General features: G+C 36.9%; 1 protein-coding gene across 4 annotated transcripts in view; it reads left to right on the forward strand.

The window, feature by feature from the left end:
- The first annotated feature begins 2,191 nt into the window (after positions 1-2,191).
- JMJD1C (jumonji domain containing 1C) overlaps positions 2,192-27,468 on the forward strand; it is a 260,706-nt gene continuing 235,429 nt past the window's right edge. For 2 of the 4 annotated variants that reach the window (XM_078434302.2, XM_060642645.3), the window contains exon 1: positions 2,201-2,583. In XM_078434302.2, the coding sequence (XP_078290428.2) occupies positions 2,410-2,583 (174 nt within the window). In that variant the 5' untranslated portion in view covers positions 2,201-2,409. Of the gene's footprint in view, positions 2,584-27,468 lie in introns of all 4 variants that reach the window. The other 2 variants (XM_078434306.2, XM_078434303.2) reach the window with 2 other exon arrangements.

The raw sequence follows: 27,468 nt of genomic DNA on the forward strand, positions 1-27,468 counted from the left end.
CAAAGTAATTTTGCAATGTATCTTTTATATAAAAATATTTGATGTATGAGGTTTGCTTGAATTGAGGGGGGTGAGTTTACTTAATGTAAACATTACATGGGGGGATGGAAAAAGTAGAAGATCAAGTTTATATTTTTGATTTTTGAGCTTTTCTAAGTAAACCTAGTCATTTTAAACACTTCTGTGTCACTCTTTACCTATATAGTGAGAGGTACTATAACTTGAAGTAAAACGGACTAATGCATTTTTCTGAGGATCTTTATAAAAGTATAAAGTATGTAAAGTAACAAAATTCTGAGGTTTCAAATCTGACTTTAAAATTTATTTTAATTCCATATTACTTACAGTTACGAGTTGCTTGCAAAACCGTATCAACACTCCCTGAAACAAAGCAAAAAATGCCAGCAAGCAAACAAAAAATCCTTTAAGGCCTTTTTATTCTACATTAAAAAATATATACACTTCAGTCTTCTCAAAAAGCAGAATATCCACAAATTCGTGATCTTTTTTCTTATAAACCATAGACACTGGCCAGAGTCAGGGACTTCATAGAATACTATTTGGAATGTAGTACTGGGAATATAAGACATTTGATTGAAAAGGTTATGAAACATAGGGCCTTCTGCCCTTGAAATCCTTTGATTGATTTGGTTGATTTACATGTTTTTCAGGGTACTTAAAAGGATAGCACTCAACATGTTATGAGGGTTCTTAGGAGTCCATTTAGAAATTCGCCTATAAAAATGAAATCAGGTGGCAGTTTTATGTAAGGCAACCTGACAATCAGTACTCCAACTACATAATTTAGTGAGTGGGATTTATGTAATAAGAATGTTATTTTCATCTCTTAAGTGACTATTTATATTTTCTCACTTGCTCCTAGAAAGTGAGATTGGGAAGCAAGCAATTTCCATTGGAACAGTTGTGTGGTGCCCAAGATGCCAAAGCAGATCATTGATAATTTGGTATCTGAATGTGATCTTAACTCTTTTTTCCTGCCATGTTAGGTAATTTTCACCAGATTATTTTACAGGCTCCTTAATTCAAGTTGAGATTTTAGAAATCTTAGTCTGTAGTTCTCAAGATGTATGTCTGAAATCGAACTGCTCACTGACATGTATAAGATACGTTTGATTTAGAAGAACTCGAGGATTGGATCAAAGAAGGAGTAATTATTCCAAGTTTGAGATCTTTGTGTGTATAGGTTAAAAGTCTTGTGATTGGACGGGAAGTAAACATAATATATTTTCCTGAATTGTGATTGGCTAAAAACCTTTTCTCTCCACAGTATTTTCTAATAACTGAATCCGGAGCCTTTCCCAGTTTTTATTGTATGACTAGTGAGTTTGAGGTATGCGCTGGTACTGAAAGGACTCAAATTGGCACAGAGACTGTAAATATTAGGGGCAGTGACAGAAGCCCTCCACAGGGCGTTTGGCATTCTTACAGCAAAGCTGTAGCGAGGTGTAAATCTCTGAATAGTTCAAACATGTAATTTGTGTCGTTGCAGACGGGAAGGATGAAAGGATGACAGTGTTTTCTTCATTTTTTGTTTAGAATTGTGGACTGTTCTGCAGTGACTGTTTTCAGTGGAAAGTGTTGCTCTGCTTTGCCGCTGTCACTACAGGACTGCTGTTTCGGGCGAAATTCGGGCTAACTCAGGCAGCAGGCGGCATGTGTTCCGAAAAACAGCGCTCTGGAGATGCGGCATTTAACCTGGGGTTTATTTTGTGACCCAGAGTGGAACCGGCACGCCTCACTTTTGGGTCACCTACCCCCTCCATTCTGCGGGAGCGGCTATTAGAGAGGTGAACCTCAAACGCTCTTCCTAGTGCCACGGAAGGGGAGCATTCTTTCTACCACCGCTCTCCTTACTTCTTAGACTGGCTCGTCCCGCGGCCTCCGCGCGGCAGCGTCGTGGGGCACTACTTTCCGAGTGGGGTTGTTCCTCCGACCGTCTCCCGCGGCTCCCTGCCCGCGCCGGCGGAAGGAGACGCGGCGCTCGCAGCCGGCGAGTGGAGGGGGAGGCGGAGTAGTGCTGTCCACGACGAGGTGGCGGCAGTGACCGGGGCTGCCTGACGGCGACTGGTGTGGGGATTTCTGTCAGTTTGTGTGTGTGTGTGTGTGTGTGTGCGCGCGCGCGTGTGTGTGCGCGCGTGCGCGCGCGACTACAGTCAGAGGCTGCGAGTCGGGAGTCGGGAGTCCAGGGGAGTGTTGAGGACTGCCACAGACCGAGGTCGCTGTGCCCTTCTGGGCAGAGCGTCCGGTGCGCCCCCGAATCGACGCTCGCTTGCTCGCGGGGCTGCCGCGGTCCCCCAGTCCTCTCTCCTCCTCAGCATGGGCGGCCGGTAGGAGCGGGGTTTCACCGATTACCTCGCAGTGGAGGAGGCAGCAGCCGCTTCGGCAGTGATGGCTATGGCGGTGGAGACGCGGCTGGAACTGGTGGGGAAGCGGTTCTTGTGCGTGGCGGTCGGCGAAGAGGCTCGGCCAGAGCACGGGGAGAGTGGACGCTGTTGGCGGGGCTGGCGAGCAGGGGTCATCCGAGCTGTGTCACACAGGGACAGCCGAAACCCGGACCTGGCGGTAAGAGAGCGAGTGTCCCTCAGCCTCCTGGCCCACGCCTGCACCACTGGTCCCTGGCGGCAGCAGCACCTTGTGGGGTTACCTCTGGTACCTTGCGCCTCCCAGCAGGCTGGCGGTCACGCCCCTCTTTGGAGCAGTCAGCCGCTTAGCCGTCATCCCCTGCCGGGGTCTCTTCGCAAGTGGCTCCCCCGTGGGAGTGGTGTGTTGTCCAGTGTCCGGAGAGGGAGACCCGGGCTCCTGCCCACGCCCCGCCGGGTCCCTTGGCTGCTGTCTGGGAGAGGGGCGGGGGGGTCATGGCCCGCGGTGGCCGCCGGGGAGACCTTACCGAAGGCGGGGCTGTGAGCCGGAGCCGCTGGGGCAGGTGGGGGTGGCGGACAGAACACAAGACCACTCATGGCGGTAGGGGGCCATCTTCACCAGCATCTCTTTCCTTGCAAAAGTCTTAGTAGTGCAGGGGTTGGAGACTTAAAACTTAGGCAGTAAGGCTGCTGAAGGGGAGAGAGAAAAGGAAAAAGACAGATCTTTGGTTTTTCCGGCAGTCCTGGGATTGTGTATGTTTTCGAGGCAAACACTGTGTAGTGGCGACGTCTTGATACAACCTCTTTATACAGATGCTTGGATTTCTAACTGGAAACGATGAAAATGAAAATTTTTGATTTGACGGGTTATAGAAATTAACCCACCCCTTGTTTTCATTTTTTTTTTTCCATAGTGTTGTGGTTTTTTAGAAAGTGAATAGTGCTTTAAAAGACATCCTGGGTTTTATACGATTTTAAATAAAGCAAGGAATATTATAAATTAAAATGCTACTCCCTGCCGAACCTGAAGTGTCCTTTGGTTTGCTTTCTTTCTTTTCCTTTCAAATGATCCTGCCAATATTTTCTTTCAGTAGTGTAGGAATGTACACCGTTTCAAGACGGGATATGCTGTGTGTTAGTGTTCCGAGCACGTTTTCACTTGGGGACAGGTTGGAGGTAAGGGGCGGAGTAGAGGCTAGGCATTGACTGACTAGCCTTGCACGGTTGATTTACGACTGCATAATCCATGAAATTTATTGGTAGTGTCCTGCGGTATTTAATTTTTTATTGATAACTTCAAACAGTAATATTTTTCCATTTGTATATCTTCGAATTTACATTTCCAAATTCACTCTCTCTATACATGTGCATACCTATTTTAATATTTACATTGGTCTGTGTTTTTGTAAACCACTGTTTAATGACTGTAGTCAATGGTTCGGTTTTGTAGGGCATGTATTAATGTTGACTTGATTTTACAAAATAGGTTTGTTTCGCCAATAGGTGTTTCTAATAGGAAATAAGCAGGATAATGGTAATTTTGAAGATTTTGGTTATTCTCATTGGAAAGAAGAAAAAGAATCTTTAAAATTTCTGATCTTAGTGATTCTACAGATTGTGTCTATTCAGTAACTTTTTTGTGTGTAAAAGGCAGGTGCTAAATTTATTTTTCCTCCTCTTAACTGTGATATGATTTGGTTTTTATGTGGAAGCTAGTTGGATTATGGTTTAGCATTTTAAAATTATTTCACAGCAAACCTGGAATAATATTTTGTTTTCCACAATATTTTGTTTAAGTAGATGCATGAAAATTAGGAAATATAGTTTTAAATTATGAATATCATTCATGACAGTCAAGTCGTCAAAGTTAAATATACTAAAAACCTTCTTATATGGAAATTTAAATGATGCAAAGAATGGATTTACAAATAATCACGTTTGTAAAAGGCCAGGTATTAAGCTAGGTATTTAAAAATGAGAAATAGAGGCACCTGGGTGGCTCAGCTGGTTAAGCATCAGGCTCTTGGTTTCAGCTCAGGTCAGGACCCCATAGTTCATGAGTTTGAGCCCTACATTGGGCTCTGTGCTGACAGCACAGCCTGCTTGGGATTCTCTCTCTCCCTCTCTCTGCCCCTCCCCTGCTCATGCTGTCTCTGTCTGTCTCTCTCAAAATAAATAAAGAAACTTTAAAAATATGTATGAATGATGGGGATCAATTACCTATTACTATTTATTAATTTTGAGTGTCTCTTTTTTTGTTGTTTTTGGATTTTTTTTTTGTTTTGTGACATTGTGTACCTTGGTGGTTATTTCCGCAATATCCATTATCTATTGTGTGGTTTGGCTAAACTATGGGCCATGGTATTCCTTAGATAATCAGGCAGTTAAACTCCTCTGGCTACACTGATGGTTGCAGGCCTTAACTAATTAGGTCCAATCAGAATGAAATCAAGTATAGTGGTGTGTGGGTATGACGCTGAAATTGCTACAGCCATTTCCCTGCTTTAAGGTCAACCAGTTTGAGGGCAAAACTGACAAACAGATCAAATTGTTTTCTAAAGCCCAAATACTACTGTTGGATTTTTCATGTATGGGATTTTTCATTTTGGGAGAATACATTTTATTTTGTCTCTTTCTGTTGTTTTTTCTGTGGAACTAAAAGCATTTTAACTGATTGATATACATGGTAATATTCTATTCCATTTTTTTTGGAAAGCACATATAAGAAGTATTTTCATGACATTCTTGCCTTGTTTGCTATTTGATATTGAGACATTCAGACTTTTGTCATACTTCAGTGATGATTTTCTGAAATGATGATACATTCTGCTTTGTGTCTTCATGTCTTCAAAGCTTTGAAAAATTGGTTTAAATGTATGTAAGATACACAGATATCTAGGTTCCTAAATAATGGAAAATAAGAAATAACATTTGAATATTTATGTCAGGAAGTATGCTATAAACCCCTTGTAGTTACAAAGAAATTTCAGGAAAGAGGTATTATTAATATTTCAGAAATTAACAAGAAATTAACCTTTATTTTTTAGGCTATATACCATAAATGTTGTATGTTTATTGTTGGCCAGATAAATACCTATAGGAACACTATTCTTTATCCACAGTTCTGAAATTCAAATACTGTAGTTTTATACCAACAAAATTTTTGTAATGATTCATCAGGAAAACCTGACCAAATGAACTTTTTAAAAAGTAAAACCTAATATGAACTGAATATTCTTATTTTGTAAGAGAAATGTTAATGTGTTTAATTTTAGGATGCTTCTCTAAACTCCACAGGTTTATGTACAACATAGATACTTTTACATGTAATGTACATATGACATATGGACGGCAGTGTGTCACTATTTAGCTATCACTATATATGCCCTGGTTAACTTTATAAAATTTTGAATTCTAAAATCCATCTAGTTGGAAGGGTTTGGGATAAAGGATTGTTATTTAAAAATTAATATTGATGTTTTTTAATGGTGATTTAGTGATAACAAACATTACTAGTTTCATTTGTTTCAATTTGACAGTGATTCTATTTCTGCCTGATGTTCAGGTAAACAGTTGTTTTCAATGTAGATTTTTTTTTTTTTTGAGTTTATTTATTTATGCTCAGAAAGAGAGAGAGAGAGAGAGAGCAGGGGAGGGGCAGAGAGAGAGAATCCCAAGCAGGATCTGTACAATCAGAGCAGAGCCCAGTGCAGGGCTTGAACCCACAAACTGTGAGATCATGACCTGAGCCAAAATCAAGAGCTGGATGCTAACAGACTGAGCCACACAGGTGTCTCTTCAGTGTAGATTTTTAACAAACTTACATTTTATTTGATAAAAAATTCTTAATCTGCTAAATCTTTAAGAATTACATAATTTGCCCTTCAAGATGCTTACTGAAATATTAAAAAGTTTCAAAATGTTGAAACATTCTTTGAAATTATTTAATTGGATGGAATCTTTTCATGTAGAAAATTTTATATTCTAGCTATTTTATAAAAGTATTCTAGTAAACCATTGATGAAAGTCTTTTATAATGTAGAACCTATTGATTTAATAATGGAATAAGTGATTAATTAGTAGAAAACAGCTTGTTATCCTTTCACTGTTGGACACAGGGCTTAAAATTCTGAGATATAACAGTCTAGTCCCCATTTCTCAACCATTTGGGACTGGGAGTCATATAGGAATTCATTTATTGAAATTGAGCAGGGTAGATAAATGCTTAAACCTTTTAATAAAAAGTATGAATATGGTAGAATCTGACTTTCGGGATTGATTGGTGGCAGACCCCTTTAGAATTAATAAAAGTTTTGGATTACATATTTCTTAATACATTACAAATTTTGGGTACAGTATTTCATCTGTATTTGTTCAAAACAGCCCAACAAAATAGGTCTTAATAGAACATTTTTTGAAATTAGTTTGAAGAGATAGGAATTGCTTGTAAGTATGTATAGATAAATCCATGTAACTGAACATGTAGAAGATCTTAGGTTTCATTGAAATATTTCTCAAAAGTACTGGATTTATAGTTTATACGTTTCACTTGATTTACAGTTTGGTTCTCAGTTTTCTCATTTATCTAGTGAGTGAATGAAATTAGTCTAGGGGCTCCTGGGTGGCTCAGTCAGTTGAGCATCTGACTTCAGCTCAGGTCATGATCTCACAGTCTGTGGGTTCAAGCCCCGCATCGGGCTCTGTGCTGACAGCTGGGAGCCTGGAGCCTGCTTCCAATTCTGGGTCTCCCTCTCTGTCTCTGCCCCTCCCCTGCTCATGCTCCATCTCTCTCTCTCTCTCAAAAATAAATAAAAAACATTAAAAAAAATTGGTCTAGATTCAGTTTTTTCTATTCTGTAATTCCAGAATTATGATATTAATAGTTTTTACCTGGAATGTCCTGGAATAAAATGTTTATTAAGCAGAAATAAATTTCAGATTCCTCCCAAAAGCACTTAATTCTGAGTCAATGAAAGTTTTCATTATGATACACTTTTTGTGTTACATTCCACAAATCTGTTATAAGATAATGTGATTTTGTGTTAAAATAATGTGATTTCTGTTGAGGATTTTTTAAAGTTTATTTTGAGAGAGAGAGAGAGAATGCTTCTGCACATGCAAGCAGGGGAGGGAGTGGGGCAGAGGGTGGGGGGTGGGGTGGGATGCAGAATTCCAAATAGGCTCTGTGCTGTTGTGGGGCTTGAACTGTTGGGGGCTTGATCTCACAAACTGAGATCATGACCTGAGCCAAAATCAAGAGTCAGATGCTTAAGTGATTGACCCACCCAAGCGACCCTAGTATTTCTTTTGGATGGTCAAGATGAGTTCATAAGATTTGAATTTTTATGATTGTAGAAATTGCAGTAGAATAAATATCCCAAAGTTACAATAATAATTGTATAATTATTCAATAATTAATTCAATAATATTTTCAATAATATTGAAATAATTCAATAATATTTTCTCATACACTTGGAATGTTTTATCAGCTTATATTTGATTTTTTGATGAAAATAGTCTATAGTTCAAATTGATTAAAAGGAGTGAAAAATTACTTCTTTAAATGATTAGTAATTCACAGACTTTCAAAGTAAAAACAACAACAAAACACAGGCCTCTTCTATTGCTATGATAAATGTTCTTCCTGGGGTGCCTGGCTGGCTCTGTCGACAGTGCATGTGAGTCTTGATTTTGGGTTGTGGGTTTGAGCCCCTCTTTGGGTGTAGAGATTACTTAAAAATAAAATCTTAATAAGATCTCCCTTAACCTTTGCTCTTTTTTAATTTTTATAGCCCCATTATTCAAGTCCTTTTGGGACTTCCTCCTTTTTTGACTAGTTTCTTCCATCTTCTTAATTTAGTGGTAGAGATTCAGTTCTTTGATTACTGTTTTCTTCTGTCTTGTTTTGTTTGTTAACTCGTGTTCTCTTTAGAGAATTTATTGCTACTTCTTTGCATCATGACTCACAGGTCTGCCTGCAGCTTAAGCATTGGAGTTCAATTTGAATCCACCATTTCTGCCTTCTTCTTTGATGTCTTTACATGAATGTCCCACCTTTGAGTATGATACAATGTCTAGTGTTCATTATCTTCATATGGAACGAGTGCCCCTTTTGAGACTTACCTTAAAGTAGTCTCATACTGGCTTTAAAACTGTCATTTACTTTCACCTTTCCACTTAGAATGTAGGTATGAGTTCTGCAAATTTCTTCCTTCAAATTGCAATCTGTTCTCCCTACTTGTTCCCTCTGTTTTTTCAATCTGTACTGCCAAAGGCTACAACTTTCACTGCCTTATGCATATAGTAAGTGATCTTCACTTTCAAGTTTCTTCCTTTTCCAGTCTGTTCTACACACTGTGGACAGATTATCAGACTGAGTTTCCCATTAGCTCACTTAAGTAGTTTTTCTTTTGCTCTTCCAATAAAGTCCAAACTCCATTACCCTAGTGTTTATACCTCCTCAGTCTTGTCCCCTATCTTTTGAAATTTAAAATTCTCTAATCCCTTATGCAAACTGTTGTGGTATTTAGTAAAAGTCTTTTATTGCAATTAAAAAATTTAATAACCAACTATTTATGAAATAATGAAATGTATTTTATGTTTACTTTCAAATTTCATTTGCTGGTAAAGATTCTCATGTCAAACTGATAGGCATATTCTTTTTTTATTAAAATTGGTATTACTTGGGTATTGCATGAACTGAATCAAATGAGAAAATAGACTCCTAATCAAATTATACATAAAGTGTTACTAGTTATTCCACTTGTTTTTGAAAGAATCCAATTTGTTATTCATGAATTTGGAAGTACTACTTTTCTTTCATTTTAAGATATACATTTTCCACATTTTAATGTTTTTGAAATTAAGTCACAGTTTGTAGTTCATGTCAAAAGTGACTTATCACTCATCAGGAATATCAAATGAGATTCTGGTGACTCAGTCGGTTGACCGTCTGACTCTTGATTTCAGTTCAGGTCATGATCCCAGGGTTGTGGAACCGAACCCTACCTTGGGCTCCATGCTAAGCATGGAGCCTGCTTAAGATTCTCTCTCTTTCTCCCTTTGCCCCCCCCACCGCTCTCTTTCTCTCTCTTTAAAAGAAAAAGAAAAAAGAATATTAAGTGATGATATACTGGTAGTAGTCTAACTGCAAAGTGTGTGAACTTGTAGAACTTTTCAGTCTTAGTATCCCTTTAAACTCTTAAAAATTATTAAGAATCCCATAGAGCTTTGGTTTTTGTGGGTTATATCTGTTGACATTTACTGTATTAAAAATTAAATTTAGAAGTTAGGACATAGAAATAGATATTCCATTACCTGTCAGAACAGTGCTATTATGCTACATGTAGCCTGTAAAAAATTGCTTGTACACTGATGAGAGAATAAAAGTGGAAAAGGCAAATAATGTCTAAGTATTATTATGAAAAGTTTTAATTTTACTAACCCCTTGAATCGGTTTAATTATAACCCTTGAAAACTTGTAATGAAGATGCCTGTTCATCTGTTTCCTTAGTTAGAATTATTTACATTGGTATAATGGCAGGTGCTTAAAAGTTTTAGTTGAATTTGGCTTCTTCATCATCATTTCAGATGTCTTCTAGTATTTGCTATGTTGCTATATTGCTGTGAACATTATGTATTTTAAATGTAGAAGATTTCCTGTCACATGCCAGAGAATATAAAAACAGTAGAACATGCAGTAGAAACTCACTATTCCTAGAATAGATTTTAGAATTTTTCAAAGCTAGAAGAGGTCTGTGTGACTAATTCATGTGTTGTGAAAGACTGTCACTTACGAGCTGAAACATCTGATCCATCTGTCAAAATTATGAGTTTAAGTATGATTCAGAAAACATCTTTAGGCTCAGAGGAATGTCAGAGAAAGAAGTAGTATGGCAATGTGTGGATAAAGTTATGCATTGCCATTTAATGTAAAATGAATTTATATATATTGAATATAGAATTTATTTCCTCCCTAAATTGTCATTGCTTAGATTGAATCTTTACATCAAGGCAATGTAAGTACTTGGTAAGATATTTAATTTTGAGACAATTTGAAGTTGATAAAGTGTTCCAATATGTTATATGGCACCACTATTAATTTAGTCTGTCTTTCTTTTTCAGAGTCACATTGATGAAAATATGTAGATCATATTTTAAAATGTTTCCCTTTTTCCCTTAAATGTGTAATTGCCTTAACTTTCAAAATCTCTTATCATATATTACTACAAAAGTGAATGTTTTAAGGGAAAACATTTTACATTGTTCATATGAATAAAGGAATAAATAATGAATATGAATATAGACTATGTGTGTCCCATCTTTCCATAATGGTTTTGAAATCTAGAAACACACATACATTTTTATGGAAATAAGGATTAATTCCCCTTGAAATATAAAGTTAAAGCTGCAAAAAAGGAAAAAGGTATAAATTTGCTTATAAAGAGGGCTAACATAATATTGCATAAAGTTTGCTTCTGAATTTCTTAGCTTTCAGAGCCAAAATGAGAATTGATTTTCCTTGATAACATTGGTTTTCAAAGCAGTTTTCACTAAGCCTTGCTTACTGGCTTTTTGGATTGCTTTCTGCTGTCTGTTGGAAAAGTGAATGGCCAGATGGTGCAGGAGAAAAGGAGGAAACTGAAAGGTGCTGAATTTTGGTCCTCAAGCCTTTCAATTAGAACAGCTTTGATTTTATCATTTTTAATTTAATAATGACTTTCAGGTCAAAAAAATTAGGTTATGCCGTTCTTTTACCAGGGAAAAGAAAGTATGCTATTTTTAAAAAGAAACTTTTCCTCACAAACAATTCTGAAACTGGTAACTTATACAGGAGAATTAAGTAGCATACAAGTTTTGTTAAAGACAGTGAATATTATTATAGCAAATAAAGAGTTCTTTTTTTAGTAATTAAGGATCAAAGGTATAATTATAAAGTGGCACTTGATGATGATATTTCTGCAAGAGATTAATGAGGTCCAGGTCTATAATGTTTTAGTGATCAGGAGAACCTGGAGAAGAACCTAATATTTATTTAACTTAGTATAACGTTTTTAAGGTTCATCCCTGTTTTAGCAAGAATCATAACGTCATTCATTTTTATGACTGAATAATATTTTTTTGCATGTACATACTCCTTTTTCTTTATCCACTTATCTGTTGATGGACATTTAACAACTCAAGTTACACCTTTTGGCTATTGTGAAAAATGCTGCTCTGAACATTGGTGTATAGATACTTGTTCAAATCCATGCTTGTTCAATTCAGAAGAGGTGTTGCTGGATCATATGGTGATTCTATGTGTAGTGCTGTGAGGAACCTCCATAGTATTTTCCTCAGCAGCTGCACCATTTTTACATTACCTCCAGCAATGCATGTGAATTCCAATTTCTCAGCATCCTAGTCAGCACTTGCTCTTTTCTGAGCTGTTTTGTGTGTATTTAAATAGCTATCCTAATGGGCATAAAGTGGTATATTATTATGGTTTTGATTGGCATTTCCTTAATGATTAGTGATGTTGAGCACCTTTTCAGGTGCTTATGGCTATTTGTATATCTTCTTTGGAGAATGTTTGATTTTTTGCTCATTTTTGGATTAGGTTGGTTATTTTGTTTTGTTGTGGAGCTCCTTATATATTGTGGATATTAATGCTTTCTCAGAAAGATGATTTGCAATTATTTTCTCTCATTCTGTGGGTTTCTTTTTTGTAGTCTTACACAAAAGGTTTAAATTTTGATGTAGTCCAGTTTATCTTTTTTCTCTTGTTGTCTGATTCTGGCCTCATATCCAAGAAGTCACTGCTACATCCTATGCTGTGAAGCTTTTGTGTGTGGTGTTTCTTTCTTTCTTTCTTTTTTTTTTTTTTTAAGTGTATTGTAATTTATTTATTTAGAGAGTCAACACACATAAGTGGGGGAAGGAGAGCAAGGGAGAGAGAAAGAATTCCAAGCAGACTCTGCAGTGTCAGCACTGAGCCTGACATGGGGTTTGAACTTACTAACCCATGAGATCATGACCTCACCTGAAATCAAGAGTTGGATGCTCAACTGACTGAGCCATCCAGGTGCCCCGTGCTAATGTTTTCTTTATAGTTTTTTTATGTTTATTTATTTATATTTTTCAATGTTTATTTATTTTTGACAGAGAGAGAGAGAGAGAGAGAGAGAGAGCGAGCATGAGTGGGGGAGGGGCAGAGAGAGAGGGAGACACAGAATCTGAAATAGGCTCCAGGCTCCCAGCTGTCAGCACAGAGCCTGACGCGGGGCTTGAACTCACCGACAGTGAGATCATGACCTGAGCTGAAGTCGGATGTTCAACGGACTGAGCCACCCAGGTGCCCCAAATGTTTATTTTTCAGAGGAAGGGCGTGAGCAGGGGAGGGGCAGAAAGAGATGGAGACACAGAACTCTCGAAGCAGGCCCCAGGGTTTGCATTGTCAGCACAGAGACCAACACAGGGCTCAAACTCAGGAACTGTGAGTGAGATCATGACCTGAGCCAAAGTTGGACACTTAACTGATTGAGCTACCCGGAGACCCCATCTTTTATAGTTTTAATTCTTGTGTTTAGTTCCATATATATATATATGTATATATATATGGTAATATATATATAGTAATATATATATATATATATGTGTATATATACACATGTAAGACAAGGATCCTTCATTCTTCTGAATGTGGTATGGTTTTCCCAGCACTATTTGTTGAAAAGACTGTTTTTTTTCATTGAGTAGTCTTGACACTCTTGGCAAAAAATCACTTGACAGTATATGTGAGGGTTTATTTCCAGGTTCTCTATTCTATTCCATTGGTCTGTGTGTCTATATTCCAGTACCACACTGTTTTGATTCCTTTATATTTGTAGTAAGTTTAAAATCAGGAAGTATGAGACCTCCAACTTTTGTTCTTCTTACAAGATTCTTTTGGCTCATTGAGTCCTTGAGATTCCGTATGACTTTTAGGATTGATTTTTTTTTTTGTTACGGAAAAAAATGGCATTGGGATTTTGATATTGTATCAAATCATAGATCCTTTTGGGTAGTGTCAATATCTTAAAAGTATTAAGTTTTCCAATCCGTGAACACAGAATGTCTTTCCATTATGTCTTTAATTTTTTTTTCAGCAGTATTTTGTAGTTGTCAGTGTACAAGTATTTTGCCTCTTTAGTTAATTCTTAGTATTTTATACTTTTTGATGCTACTGTAAATGGAATTGTTTTCTTAATTTCTCTTTTGTATTCCTCATTATTAATATATAGAAATGCAGCTGATTTTTATGTGCTGATTTTTTATCCTGCAACTTTTCTGAATTTTATTCTAACAGTTTTTTGTTTGTGTGAAATTCTTAGGAGTGTTCTACATATGTGATCATGTCATCTGTAAACAGATAATCTTCTTTCCAGTTTGGAGGTCTTTTTTTTCTTGTCTAATTTTCCATCTACAACTCTAGTAACACACTCAATAGAAGTGGCAAAAAGTGAGCATCCTTGTCTTATTTTTAATCTTAGAGAAAAAGCTTGCAGTCTTTACTGTTGAGTATGATGTTAGTTGTGGAATGTTCATTTATGGCCTTTATTATGTTGAGGTAGTTTTCTTCTTCCATTCCTAGTTTGTTGAGTGTTTTTGTCATGAAAGGGTATTTAACTTTGTCAGATGCTTTTTCTGTATCAATTGAAATGAGCTTGTGGTTTTTCCTTCCTTCCATTTTTTTTCTTTTTAACTATAGTATATGTTACATTGATTTTTGTATTTCAAATCATCCTTGCATTCCAGGAGTAAAACCCACTTGGTTATGTGTATGGTAGATTTTATTGTGTTTAATTTAAAAAAATTAAAAAAAATTTTTAATGTTTATTTTTGAGAGAGAGAGACAGAGTGTGATTGGGGGAGGGGGAGAGAGAGAGAGAGAGAGAGAGAGAGAGAGAGAGAGAGAGTCTCTCACAGAATCTGAAGCAGGCTCCCGGCTCTGAGCTGTCAGCACAGACTGCGAGATCATGACCTGAGCTGAAGTTGGACACTTAACTGACTGAACCACCCAGGTGTCCCTAATTTAAAATTTTTTAATGTTTATTTTTGAGAGAGAGCACGTGCTCATGAATTGAGTAGGGGAGGAGGATACCAGTCAGGCTTCGCAGTTGTGAGGACAGAGCCCAATGTGGGGCTCAAATCCATGAACCATGAGATCATGACCTGAACCCAAATCAAGAGTTGGACGCTTAACCCGTTGAACCACCCAGATGCCCCATTGTATTTAATTTAAAAATAGTTTTGTAATTGTCATTTTCCCCTTTCTCCCATAGATACTATGGTTTAATTTTGCTTGGAATTGTATACAATTTTATTATAGACAAATTTGGGAGGAATGAATACCTTTCCATTATTGAGTCTGTAGTTCAAATGACGTGGAATATCCCTCTCCCTATTCAGGTTTTCTTTTTTTTTAAGTTCTACAGATTTTCTTCATGTAGGTCTTGTGTTTTTGTAGGTTTATTCTTAGACACTATATATTCTGATTTTTAAATATATGTGGATATGTCCTAAGTCATTAATACATACCTTTGTAAGTCATTGATTTGATTACCCATGCACAATTTTTGGACTACAAATAGTGTCCCCTCTCTATTCCTCTGTGTATATTTTTAGCTTATGTAGAGGTTATATGTAAGAAAATGTTTTAAAAAAAAAAGTTGACATAATAATATTACTAGCATCTTATATCTTATCTTGCCTTAGGTTTGTAATAGACTGTTGAAGTTATTTCCTTTACATTACTTTCATTTTATAATTGTAATCAGTGGAAATGTATAGAGTTTTCCTTTTAGATTAGGTGTATAGCAGTTTGTCTTTGAGTAAAATTGCATCACAATTTTCTGTATTCAAAAATGTAGAAAAAAAGTACAGATATTTTGATGGTGGTTATTTACTATACAAAAGAGGTACATATCAGAATACTTTAAATTAAAATTTTTAAACTGTATTTAAATTATTTCATGAGGTATCAATTCCTTGTAGACACTACTTTTTCAAAGTTTTATACTTATGACGTAAAATTACAATCTGTTAAGGATGGCATGTATATGTGTAGACTTTTTATAGGGTTTTTTCTTTAATCTCCTCTGCAATTAGACTCTATTCTCAATTGATTCCTCATATATATTTTAGAAAACTGTTCTGTTTTTCTCTCTCAAGAAATCTTGTTTAAGGAAGGTTAAAACTTAGAGAATAAGGGGTGCACCTGGGTGGCTCAGTTGGTTCAATGTTTTACTGATTTCCACTTGGGTCATGATCTTGTGGTTCATGGGGCCAAGCCCCTCATTGGGCTCTGTGCTGACAATGTGGAGCCTTTTTGGGGTTCTCTCTCTCGCCCTCTCTGTCCTTCTCCTGCTTGCACACACTCTCTCTCTCAAAATAAATAAATAAATAAATATAAACTTAAAAAAAAAAAAAAAGCTTAGAGAATAAGGAAACTGACCGTATGTACCTTGTAATTTTATATTTTATTTTAATCTTTATTTATTTTTGAGAGTGAGAGAATGGGGGAGGAACAGAGAGAGAGGGAGACACAGAATCCAAAGCAGGCTCCAGCCACTGAGCTGTCAGCACAGAGCTGAATGCGGGGCTTGAACTCACAAACTGCAAGATCATGACCTGAGCCAAACTTGGGTGCTTAACTGACTGAGCCACCCAGGTGCCCCCTGCCCTGTAATTTTTTAATATGTTTTGTTCAAGTTTTAGTATTTTGAACCTTGGCAGAGTTGAGGAAATAGTAAATCAAAATGTATTCATTTTGAACAAATGTCTATACTTTCTGGATTCTTGACTGAGACAATTACTTGTGAAGTTAAAAAAAAAAAAATTTTTTTTTTTTCAGTTTATTTACTTTGAGAGAGAGAGAGAGCAGGGTAGGGACAGAGGAGATAGAAAGAGAATCCCAAGCAGAGTCTGCACTGTTAGCCCAGAGCTGGATGCGGGGCTTGAACTCACTAACCATGAGATTATGACCTGAGCCTAAATCAAGAGTTGGACACTTAACTGACTGAGCCACCCAGGCGCCCCTTTTCATTACTTTTTTTTTTTTTAAAGTTTATTTATTTTGAGAGAGAGACAGAGAAGGAGAGAGGAGATCCCAAGAAGGCTTCACACTCAGCACCGAGTCCGATGCAGGGCTTGATCTCACAACTGTGATGATATGACCTGGGCTGAAATCAAGAGTCAGATGCTTAACCGACTGAACCATCCAGGCACCCCACTTGTGAAATTTTTATATGTATGAGGAAAACGTTTAGTTTTAATAAAATCAAAAAATGCAAAAATAGTGAAGGGATCATAAGTACATTAGATACTAACTTATTGTCTAGTCTTTTTTTTTAATGTTTATTGACTTTTGAGAGAGAGAGAGAGAGAGAGAGAGCGTGCGCATGCGTACAAGCAGCAGATGGGCAGAGAGAGAGAGAGACACACACACAGAATCCGAAGCAGGCTCTAGGCTCTGAGCTGTCAGTACAGAGCCTGCTCGAACCCACGAACTGCAAGATCATGACCTGAGCCCAAGTTGGATGTTTAACTGAGCCACCCAGGCATCCCTAGTCTATATTATTATAATTTTTTTTATATACATAGGTCAAAAAAAGAGAAATAACCCAGCTTTTTACTGTTAGTCTTATAAAAATTAAAGTTATTTTACTAGCAAAAAATGGGTTATTCAGGAATGGCAGACAGTTGCAATTTGAAACATGCAAGTTGTGGAAAAGCCACAGTCAAGTCCAACAAATGTAAGAAAAGTTATTCTGTGTAAAAGGAGGAAATTGGGAGGGGTTGTTTTGAGCTAACGTCTGTTAGAACAAGATTTCAGTGTGATGACAGTTTCTCATTGGCTGAATTGCCGGGTAGTTGATTTCTTATAGGAGGTACAATGTACATCTTTCCCTGTTGGGGCCTGTAATCAATGATTTGTTTCCTCTTCAGGAATCTTCTCTTGGGGTCTGTAATTGACCTCAAATGTATGACTCCCACCTTCTATCCTTATACTCCACTTTAGTGAGATTTTTTTTCTCTTATTTTGTTTTAGAAAATATGACAAAACTTTTATTCAGATTTTGTTCCAGGGAAGTTCTGTATTTCTTTTAATGTTTAATATTTTTGAAAGAGAGAGAGCAAGCAAGCAGGGGAGGGGCAGAGGGAGAGGGAGACACAGAATCTGAAGCAGGCTCCAGGCTCTGAGCTGTCCACGCAGAGCCTGACACGGGGTTCAATGTCACTAACCATGAGATCATGACCTGAGCCGAAGTCGGACACTTAACTGACTGAGCCACCCAGGTGCCCCTTGTGTTGTTTTTTGTTTTTTTTTTTTTAAAGCAGTTTTGATCTTGACAAAATTAACAATCAATGGACACTTTTAAAAACTCTTAAATTTTTTTAATGTTTTATTTATTTGAGATAGAAAGCGCACATGTGTGCAAGTTGGGGAGGGACAGAGGAAGAGAGAGAATCCCAAGAAGGCTCCCTACTAACAGCACAGAGCCTGACGTGGGACTTGATCCCATGAACTGTGAGATCATGATGTGAGCCAGAATCAAGAGTCAGACACTTAACTGACAGTCACCTAGGTGCCCCCAAAACCCGTAACTTTTCTTTTTAATGGTTATTTATTTTTGAGAGAGAGAGAGAGAGAGAGAGAGAGAGAGAGAGAAAGTATGAGTGGAGGAGGGGCAGAGAAAAAGGGAGACAGAATCTGAAGCAGATTCCAGGCTCTGAGCTGTCAGCACAGAGCCCAACGTGGGACTCAAACCCATAAAGCATGAGATCATGACCTGAGCTGAAGTTGAATGCTCAACTCATTGAGCCACCCAGGTGCCCCAAAAGCCCTTAATTCTTATCTTAATATCTTCCAGGTGAGCTTTTTTCTGTTGTAATAGTACAATAAGCATAGATTTTTTTTTTCTCTTGCACCTTATCCCATGTTGACATATTAGAATTAGATGGACAGTGCACTTATACAGATGATTCTTTTTAGTTGCAATATTAATGCCACAGAGACACAGAAAGATTTAATCTCTTCAAATTATAACCTATTACCTTTTTATTTCTGTCCCGTAAATTAATGTGTGATATTATCATTCAGGTTAGAGTGCCCTGAAGGTTAGAAGGAAAATGTACAGGCTGGGTAAAATTTGCTCACTTAGTGCTGCAAAAGGAAATGAAAGAGGCTGGAAATATGTTCACTTTGATTACAGGGAAAAAAAGGAGAAGGGTATCGACATCAATCTTGTACCCTTTAAAATTATGTATTTTTTCTTTTTCTGTTTTGAAGTCTCCTTTTTATTCTGGTGAAAAAGAGGAGGTTTCTGAGAAGCTTTGTAGATATAATGTGGGAATGTAGGGAAAAACTGAGTTGAGGTCAGGAAAGCTATAAACCTTTGAGTGCTTTTGTGATGTGCTGTGCTCTATGGGAGAATCTGTACAAGGTCAGGCTTAAGAAACTTGCTCGTTATGAATGTGACCATTAACACTTAGAGTACCCTATTAATGTTGAGTTTTGGGGAAGATTGATTTTTATTTAAAAGTTTATTGTATCTTGTTTTTCTATTTAAAATGCTTATAAACATTTTGTCCCTAAAGTTCTACCAATCTCTTACAAATAACCTGGAACATAAATGTGATGAAAACTGAGAAACTTGTGTTGCAAAGGAAAGAATTTTCTGGTTTGGAAGGAAATTGGAATCCCTACTTTGTGCAAAAAGTGATCTTTACTGTATCCTTGGCCCCTTGACCATATAAGGTATATGATGTTATCCAAACTGTTGCCAGTTTCTTGACTCTCATCCCTTGAATGCCTTCTAGTAAGCTTTTGGCCCCTCCCCCATTCGTCCAGGAAAACTCCTGTGATCAAGGTCACAAATGACCTGCTACTTTCTAAATCAGATGTCATTTCTCAGTCCTCTTCTTATTTGACCATATAATATGGTTAATCACCCTCTCTTCCTTCAATATTTTATTTTGCTTCTAGGACATTATGCTCATGTCATTTTTCTCCTACCTCTTTGCCTCTCTTTAGAAGTTTTCTTTGCTTTTTTCCTCATTTCTACACTCCATTAAGGGCTCAGTTCTTAGACCATTTTTCTTTTATATGTACACTCTTGTCCCTGTTTATCACATCTGTTCCCATCACCTTAAATACCATGTATATCCTGGTGATTCCCACATTTATACCCTAGTTTGGACCTTTCCCCAGACTCACGTTGGAACAATTCATTCATTGTCTCCATTTGGATGTCTAAATGAGCATCTCAATCTTAACATGTCCACAACTGAGCTTCTGATACTAGTCCCCTAAACCTGCACTCTTCTGTGTTTTCACCATGCAATGAGTGACAGCTCCATCTTTCCATTTCTGGTACCCTGAAGTCCACCTTGACTTCTTTCTCTCACATCCCATATCCAAACTGTCAGCACAGTCTTTCTGATTGTACCTTCAAAATACATTCAGAATCACAACACATTTCACCTTGCATTACTACCCCTCTGATCTAAGCCATTGTCATCTTTTGCCCAAATTTTCCCGTTGTTTCTAACTAGTTCCTATATGCTGCTGATAAAAACCAGGTACTTAATCAGCCTCCTAGTTAGTTCTCCTTACCCATGAAATTGCCTGCCTATAGCAAACAGATTATGTCAGTCATATGATCAAATGCTTCCAAAGATACTTAACTTGATTCAGAGGAAAAGCTGAAGGCCTTTTAGTAGCTTGAGAGGCTCTACATTATATTCTGCCCCCATCAGCCCACTTTGACTCTTCTTTCATTACTCTCTGATTTATGTATTCTTTTCCAGCCACACTGGCCTCCTTGCTGTTTATTGAACATTCCAGGTATTGTCCTCCCTTATGGCCTTTACACTTGTTTCTCTTTTAGCTAGTACTGTTCAGATGTCAATATGCTTGCTTATTGGGCAGAGAGAATCTCAAGCAGGCTCTGTGCTGTCAGCACAGATCCTGACAATGTGGCTTAAACTCATGAACCGTGAGATTGTGACCTGAGCTGAAACCAAGATTCGGATGTTTAACCAACTGAGTCACCCAGGCACTCCTTGATTTTTAGATATGTCAAGTTTGAAGTGTTTATGGTACATTCAAGTGAGGTAGGCAGTTGGTTAAACTATCGTGTCTCTTTGTTCAAGAGAGAGGTCTGACTGGAGGGTCTGCCTGGGAGTATTCAGTATATAAACAGTATTAAAAAGTATGAGTGTGGATGAGTTGATGCAGAGAGTGAATATAGATACAGACATTTAAGGATTGAGCTCTGGAGTAATGCTTAAAGGTTGGATAGATGAGAAATAAGGGCCAAGGAGGTAAGGAAAACCAAGAGAAAGTGATGTTTAGAAAGCCAGAAGGAAAAAAAAATGTTTGAAAGTGGAGGGATTGATCTGTTGTGTTAAATGATACTTAATATTTCTCAGAGGGAAAATCTGATAATGAATTATTTTAGTTCATGCACATCTGTGAAAGTACTTTTCCACCATTTAAACAGTTTATTTATTTTAAATAGCTTATTTTTACTGGAAATAGAATTCTAAGCTGACAGGTTTTTTTAAATTTTATTTTATTGCTTTGAAGATGTTGCTCTGTTGTCTTATTTTCAGTGTTTCAGAAAACAAATTACATTCCTTTGTACATAACTTGTACATATAACATGTACATATTCTTTTTTGCTAGCTACATTTAAGATTTTCTCTCATCTCATCAGAGATTTTAAGCAGTTTGGTTATATGATTGACCTTGGTGTTGATTTCTTCATGTTTCTTGATGCTGAGTTTAAAGAGCTTTTTTTTTTTTTTTTTTTTTTTTTTTTTTGTTAAATTTGAGAGAGCACATGCGAGTTGGGGAGCAGGACAGAGGGGGAGAGAGAGTATCTTAAGCAGGCTCCATGCTCACCATGGAGTCTGACTTTGGGATCAGTCCTACAACCCTGGGATCAATGACCTGAGCCAAAATCAAGAGTTAGATACTCACCTGACTGAGCCACCTGGGTGCCCCTAATTGAGCTGTTTTGATCTACAGGTTTAGTTTCCATCAAATTTGTAAAAGCATTCATCCTTAGTTTTCAGAATTGTTTTTCTCCCTTAGTTCTCTACTTCAGGGATTGCAATTATACATACATTATTCAGCTTTTAAGTTGTGTCACACACAACTCAGTGACACTCTTTTTTCCCCCAGTCTTTTTGTGCTTAATTTCATATAGTTTCTGTTGCTTCTTGTCTTCAATTTCACTAATACTTTCTTTTGTAATATCTCATGTTCTTAGATATCACAGTTATCCTTGTCCTGTATTGGGGATGTATAGATGTCCCCTATTCTTTGAGAGTGTTGAGGTGATTTTAGTTAGAAATTGAGTTTGGTTTCACTTAACCACAATTCCAGGTAAGAGTGGTTAGGTACTTCGTTGTCCCCACCATAGGAAGAAGTCTAGAACTAGATATTCCAGGGTTGATATGGTCACTTAATAAGGATGTTGCTTTTGAAGATAGGGCAGTTCTCTCAGTCTTTTTCTCAGGGTTACAAAGTAGCTGATGCTGTTGCCTTGCTCAGTGTAGCTCTAAATAAGAAGGAAGAGAAAGTGGAAAAGAGCAAAAAGGTTCACATCTGTGTTTGCTCTATTTAAGAATCTTTCTAAGAATTTTCATCTCGGGTCACCTCAAATCTTACACGCTTATATCTTATTTTCCTGAAATCTGTCACATTGCCATTTCCAAGGGGCTGGGAAATGTAGGATAGGCCTTTATTGCCCCTAACAAAAACTCATGTGCTTTTCTTAGGAAAGCAGGGGTGGATGGATATTGGGTATACTGCTTGAAGTTTGTGCCTCAGAAATCATGGTACTTTGGTAAAAGGCTCTTACAGTTATAGGCTGGACCATCTTATTTCTCATAATGATGCACTTCTGAAACAATAAACTCAATATATCATTCTTCTTTTCCCCCATTTTTTTAAATTCTTTTAGCCTATTCTGTAATTAATTTGGTCTTTTAGAATACAATATAATGGTAAACACTTTTAAATGCTTTGTTGAAAGGTTGAGAAGTGATTGTTGTTTGCAAATCAATATGCAGTTAACCCTTGAACAACACAAGGTTTCAACTGTACGGGTCCATGTATACATGAATTTTTTTTTTTTTTTATAAATACAGAACAGTATTGTAAATGTATTTTTTCTTCCTTTTGATTTTCTTAACGTTTTTTTTTCTTTCTAGCTTAATTTATTGTAGGAATATGGTATGTAATACATATAATGTACAAACTATGTGTTAATCAAATGTTTATGTTATTGGTAAGGCTTCTGATCAATAGTAGACTATCAGTAGTTAAATTTTTGAGGAGTCGAAAGTTATACATGGATTTTCAACTGTGTGGGGGTTGGCACCCTCACCCTTGTGTTTTTCAAGGGTCAACTGTACAATTTATTTGAACATAATCTTATATCTGTCTGGGCTACTCTTTTAGGGTTCCCAGACCCAATTCCATTGAGGGAGGGGGGGGGGGGCTCTGCTACACACAACACCTAGCACTTCTTGGTCACCAGTGGGGTGTCTGAGAATTCAATTCAGTTCTGACACTTCTCTACTTGAATAGCATCAGATTCCACAGGTTAAGGGTTCAGTCCTCAAGATTGCTGCTCCACCCCCACATTTTGCATGCCAGTTGCCAACCCCAGGCTGTTACCTGTGCTTCTGACAGATCAACTACAGATTGGCAGTCCCAGCTACCTCCTCCTTAGGTTTGTTTAATTTGCTAGAGCAGCTCACAGAACTAAGGGAAACACTTAAACGTTTACCAGTTTATTAAAGGATATGATAAAGGATACGAATCAACAGCCAGATGGAATACACAGGGCAAGGTCCTAACAAAGGAACTTCTGTCCTTGTGGAGTTTGGGACCTGGCTCAGTGGTACATGAAAGTATTCTGGTTTCCCAAGTCTAAAAAAAAAGAAAAAAAAAAAAAAAAAAAGAGATGTCCTCTTGGATTTTACTGTAGGTTTCATTACATAGTGATGATTGACTGAGTCATTGGTCATTGGCTCATTTAACTTTCTGCCCCTCTTCCCTCCGGGAGGTTTGGGGACTCAGACTGAAAGTTCAGACCTTCTAGTCACATTGTTGGTCCTCCTGGCAATCAGCTCCCACCCTTTGGTGGGATCCAAAAGTCAGACCTTTATTAATGACACACCCATTTCATTTTTATGGCTCCAAATTGTTTTCAGGAATTGTGGATAGAGACCAAAAATGTCTGAGAAATGACCAACTATATATTTCTTAGAAATCATTTCTCTGCAGCTACAAATTAGAGGTTCCCATGACCTCCTTCCCTCTTTTAGGTCAATTAATTTGCTAGAGCTGCTCACAGAACTCAGGGAAAATTTGCTTATCTTTCCAGCCAGATGAAGAGTTACATAAGGTGAAGTCTGCGAGGGTCCCAAGTACAGGAGCTTTCATCCCCCTGATTGAGGTTCATCTCCCTCCCACTGTGGATGTATTTGCTAACCTGGAAGTTCTCTGAACCCTGTACTATTGGGATTTTATGGAAGTTTCCTCATATAGTCATGATCAATCATTAATGCCAATTTTAGCTCCTCTTCCATCTCTGGAGGATGATGGATGGGACTGAATATTTCAAGCTTCTAATCATGGGTTGGTTTTTCTGGTTACCAGCCCCATCCATCTAGGAACCCACTCAGAGTTATCTTAATAAAACAAAAGATGCTCCTAGTGCACTTAACCATTTAGGAATTTTTTAAAATTTATTTTTATTTTTATTTTTATTTATTAAGTAGGCTCCATGCCCAGTGCAGAGCCCAACACAGGGCTTGAACTCCTGACCCCAACATCAAGTCCTGAGCTGAGATGAAGAGTCAGACACTGAACTGACTGAGCCCCATCATTTAGGAATTTAAAAGGGTTCTGGGAGAACTGTGCTAGGGATAGAGTCAAAGACAAATATTAGAACAAGAAATTGTCCTTGGTTTTTTATCCCTCAGGAAATTACAAGGGTTTCAGGAGTTCTTTGCCAGGGACCAAGGTCAGAGACTAATAATATTTTCTGTTATCTCAGTCATTTAGAAAAATTTGAGCAAGCCTCTTTAAAATGACCCTAATCTTTATATATAAAAAATTATTTTATATGAGAAATGTTATTGTGTTCTTCATTTCAAAAGTATACATGATCATTTATCTGATAGTGATGTAGTATCCAAAATATATGAAGAATTTCTTTTTTTTTTTTCTTTCAAAATTTTTACTTAAATTCTAGTTAGTTAACATACAGTGTGATACTGGTTTCAGGAGTAGAATTCAGTGATTCATCACTTACATACAACACCCAGTCCTCATCACTACTAGTGTCCTCCTTAGTACTCATCACCCATCTAGCCCTTCCCACCTCCCTCCGTCAACCCTCAGTTTGTTATCTGTTAAGAGTCTCTTATGGTTTGTTTCCTTCTTTCTCCCTTACCATATGTTCATGTGTTTTGTTTCTTAAATTCCACATATGAGTGAAATCATAGGATATTTGTCTTTCTCTGACTTACTTTGCTTAGCATAATACACTCTAACTCCATGAAAATATATGAAGAATTTCTAAAACTCAATAACAGAATGACAAATGACCCAATGTAAAAAATGGGCTAAAAGACTTGAATAGACATTTCTCTAAAGAAGATGGTTTAGTAATAGCCAATAAGCACGTGAAAAGTCCCAATATCTTTAGTTGTTAGAGAAATGTGAGTCAAAACCACCATGTATTACCACTTCACACTTAGTAGGATAGTTATAATAAAAACAAAAAACAAAACACCAAAAACCACACACAACCAAAACCCAGAAAATAACAAGTATTGGCAAGGATGTGGAAAAATTGGAACTTTTATATATTGTTGGTAGGAATATAAAAAATGGTGCGGCCAATATGGAAAATTGTTTGGTGGTTCCTCAAAAATTGCTAAAACAATTACCATATGACTCAACAATTCCACTCCTAGATATATCCCAAAGAATTGAATGCTCAGACTCGAACTGACACTTGTATGCCTGTGTTCATTGGAGCATTATTTACGATAGCTATAGAGTAGAAACAAGCTAAATATCCAGCAAAAGATAGATGGATAAATAAATTGTTGTATATAGATTCGGAAAGCCATGAAAAAGGAATGATACTCTGATATACTACAGCATGAATGAACCTTAAAAATATGCTACATGAAATAAGCCATACACAAAGGGACAAGTATTACATGATTTTACTTATATGAAATATTTAGAATAAACAAATTCGTAGAAACAGTATATCAGAGATTACCCCGGGCCAACAGGAGAGCAAAATGGGGAGTTACTGCCTATGAATAAAGAGTTTGTTGTGCTAAAGAAGTCTTGAAAATAGATAGTAATGATGGTTGCACAACAGAGTGAAAGTAATTGTCACTGAATTATACTTAAAAATGGCTAAAGTGACAAATTTTATATTGTCTATATCTCATCACAATAGGAAAAAAAGGCATGAATGAATACCTTTTCACTAAACTGTCCCACTGTAGTATGCAATAGCAAAATCTTATATTTTCTATGACCAGGATTTTAATTACACTCTCAAGTTTCAATGTTTCTTTTTGTGGTTTTCACATTCAGGGGGTCTGTCGTCCATCTGCTCTCTATTTATTGTGGGAATTGGGTACAACATTTATTCTCATTTGGCTGGTTCATCTGGAGAAAAGTGCTTAGACTAAGTGGAAAATATTTCAGGTAGAGGGAATGCTGTAAGAAAAGTGTGAAAAGGGTAAAATAAATCTATCAGTGTGTTAGGCTGGGCAATTTGCAAGTGTTTCTTTTACAATATTGTTACAATTAAAATTATTTTACAATAAATGGCTTCTCCCTCGCCTATGGTATCCAAAATTCTATTTCATTTTTAACACCTGTCACCTTCTATTTTTTTACCTTTCAAAATATAAAACATAACTATATTGATCTGCTAGGGCTGCCATAACAAAATGCCACAGACTGGGTGACTTAAACAACAGAAATTTACTTTCTTATAGTTCTGGAGGTGAAAAATCCAAAATCATGGTGTTGTTAAGATTAGTTTCTCGTGTGGGCTCTCTTCCTCGATTGCAGATGCATGGCAAAATGCATGGTTAGTAGTGCTTTATCTATGGGGGTTTTTAACCTCTTCAGGTTCTTAGTTCAATAATTCTATCTTGTTAGCATTAGCAGTTTGCTTTAAAAAACCCAGACTTGAAATATATTTTATGTAGCATTTTAATTAATACAGAGATGGTGATGGTGATATGAATTATACAGGAAGCAGAAACCACTACATGGCATTTTGATTATTTGTTTACATATATGTCCTTTAGTTAGAGGTAGTTTTTACTCTTTATAACTGCTCCTGGCTGTGCCTGATAATATAAGTACTTGGAAAATATCGAGTGATTTTAGCATGGCTTTAAAAAATATTATGTAGACAGACTTTCCTTTTAGCCATCAAAGAAAAATGAGATTAACGGTTTAATGGCTTTATTTCTTGTAACACCTTCAGTATTAATGAATGAACTAGTCTTAATGAATTTAGATGGTATGCTGTGTGCAGTGGGAAATCATGGAGAGATTTCTGAAAAAGTATTTAGTTCTTTTCAAGTGTTGTTAAAGAGAGATTAATTTGAAAACCGTGTGCCAGAAAGATTAGATAGTTTATAGGGATGCATGTTAACGGGTATCCTCCAGTATGGCAGTTTTCAAAGTGTAATCCTTAGATTAGTAATATCAGCATCACTTGGGAACTTATCTTTTTATGATGATAATATTGGAAAATATTTAGCATAGACCTAATATTAGTCTTTCTTTAGAATTAGATTATAATCCTATATAAAGTAATGAAGGTTATTAGAACAAAATTATAAATAGTTGAGTTCATCAAAAAATAAAAACTCGTCTGTATTAGGAAAATGATGTAGTTCTAACTTGACAACACCCGTCTTTAGTCTTTTGTTGAGATTGGATTGTTTAGGGCTCAACTTTTCCTTAACAGTAGTCTCTTTAGAAGTA

This window comes from Panthera onca, chromosome D2 (assembly GCF_046562875.1).
Source record: "Panthera onca isolate mPanOnc1 chromosome D2, mPanOnc1 haplotype 2, whole genome shotgun sequence".
In the NCBI taxonomy this organism is placed as follows: domain Eukaryota; kingdom Metazoa; phylum Chordata; class Mammalia; order Carnivora; family Felidae; genus Panthera; species Panthera onca.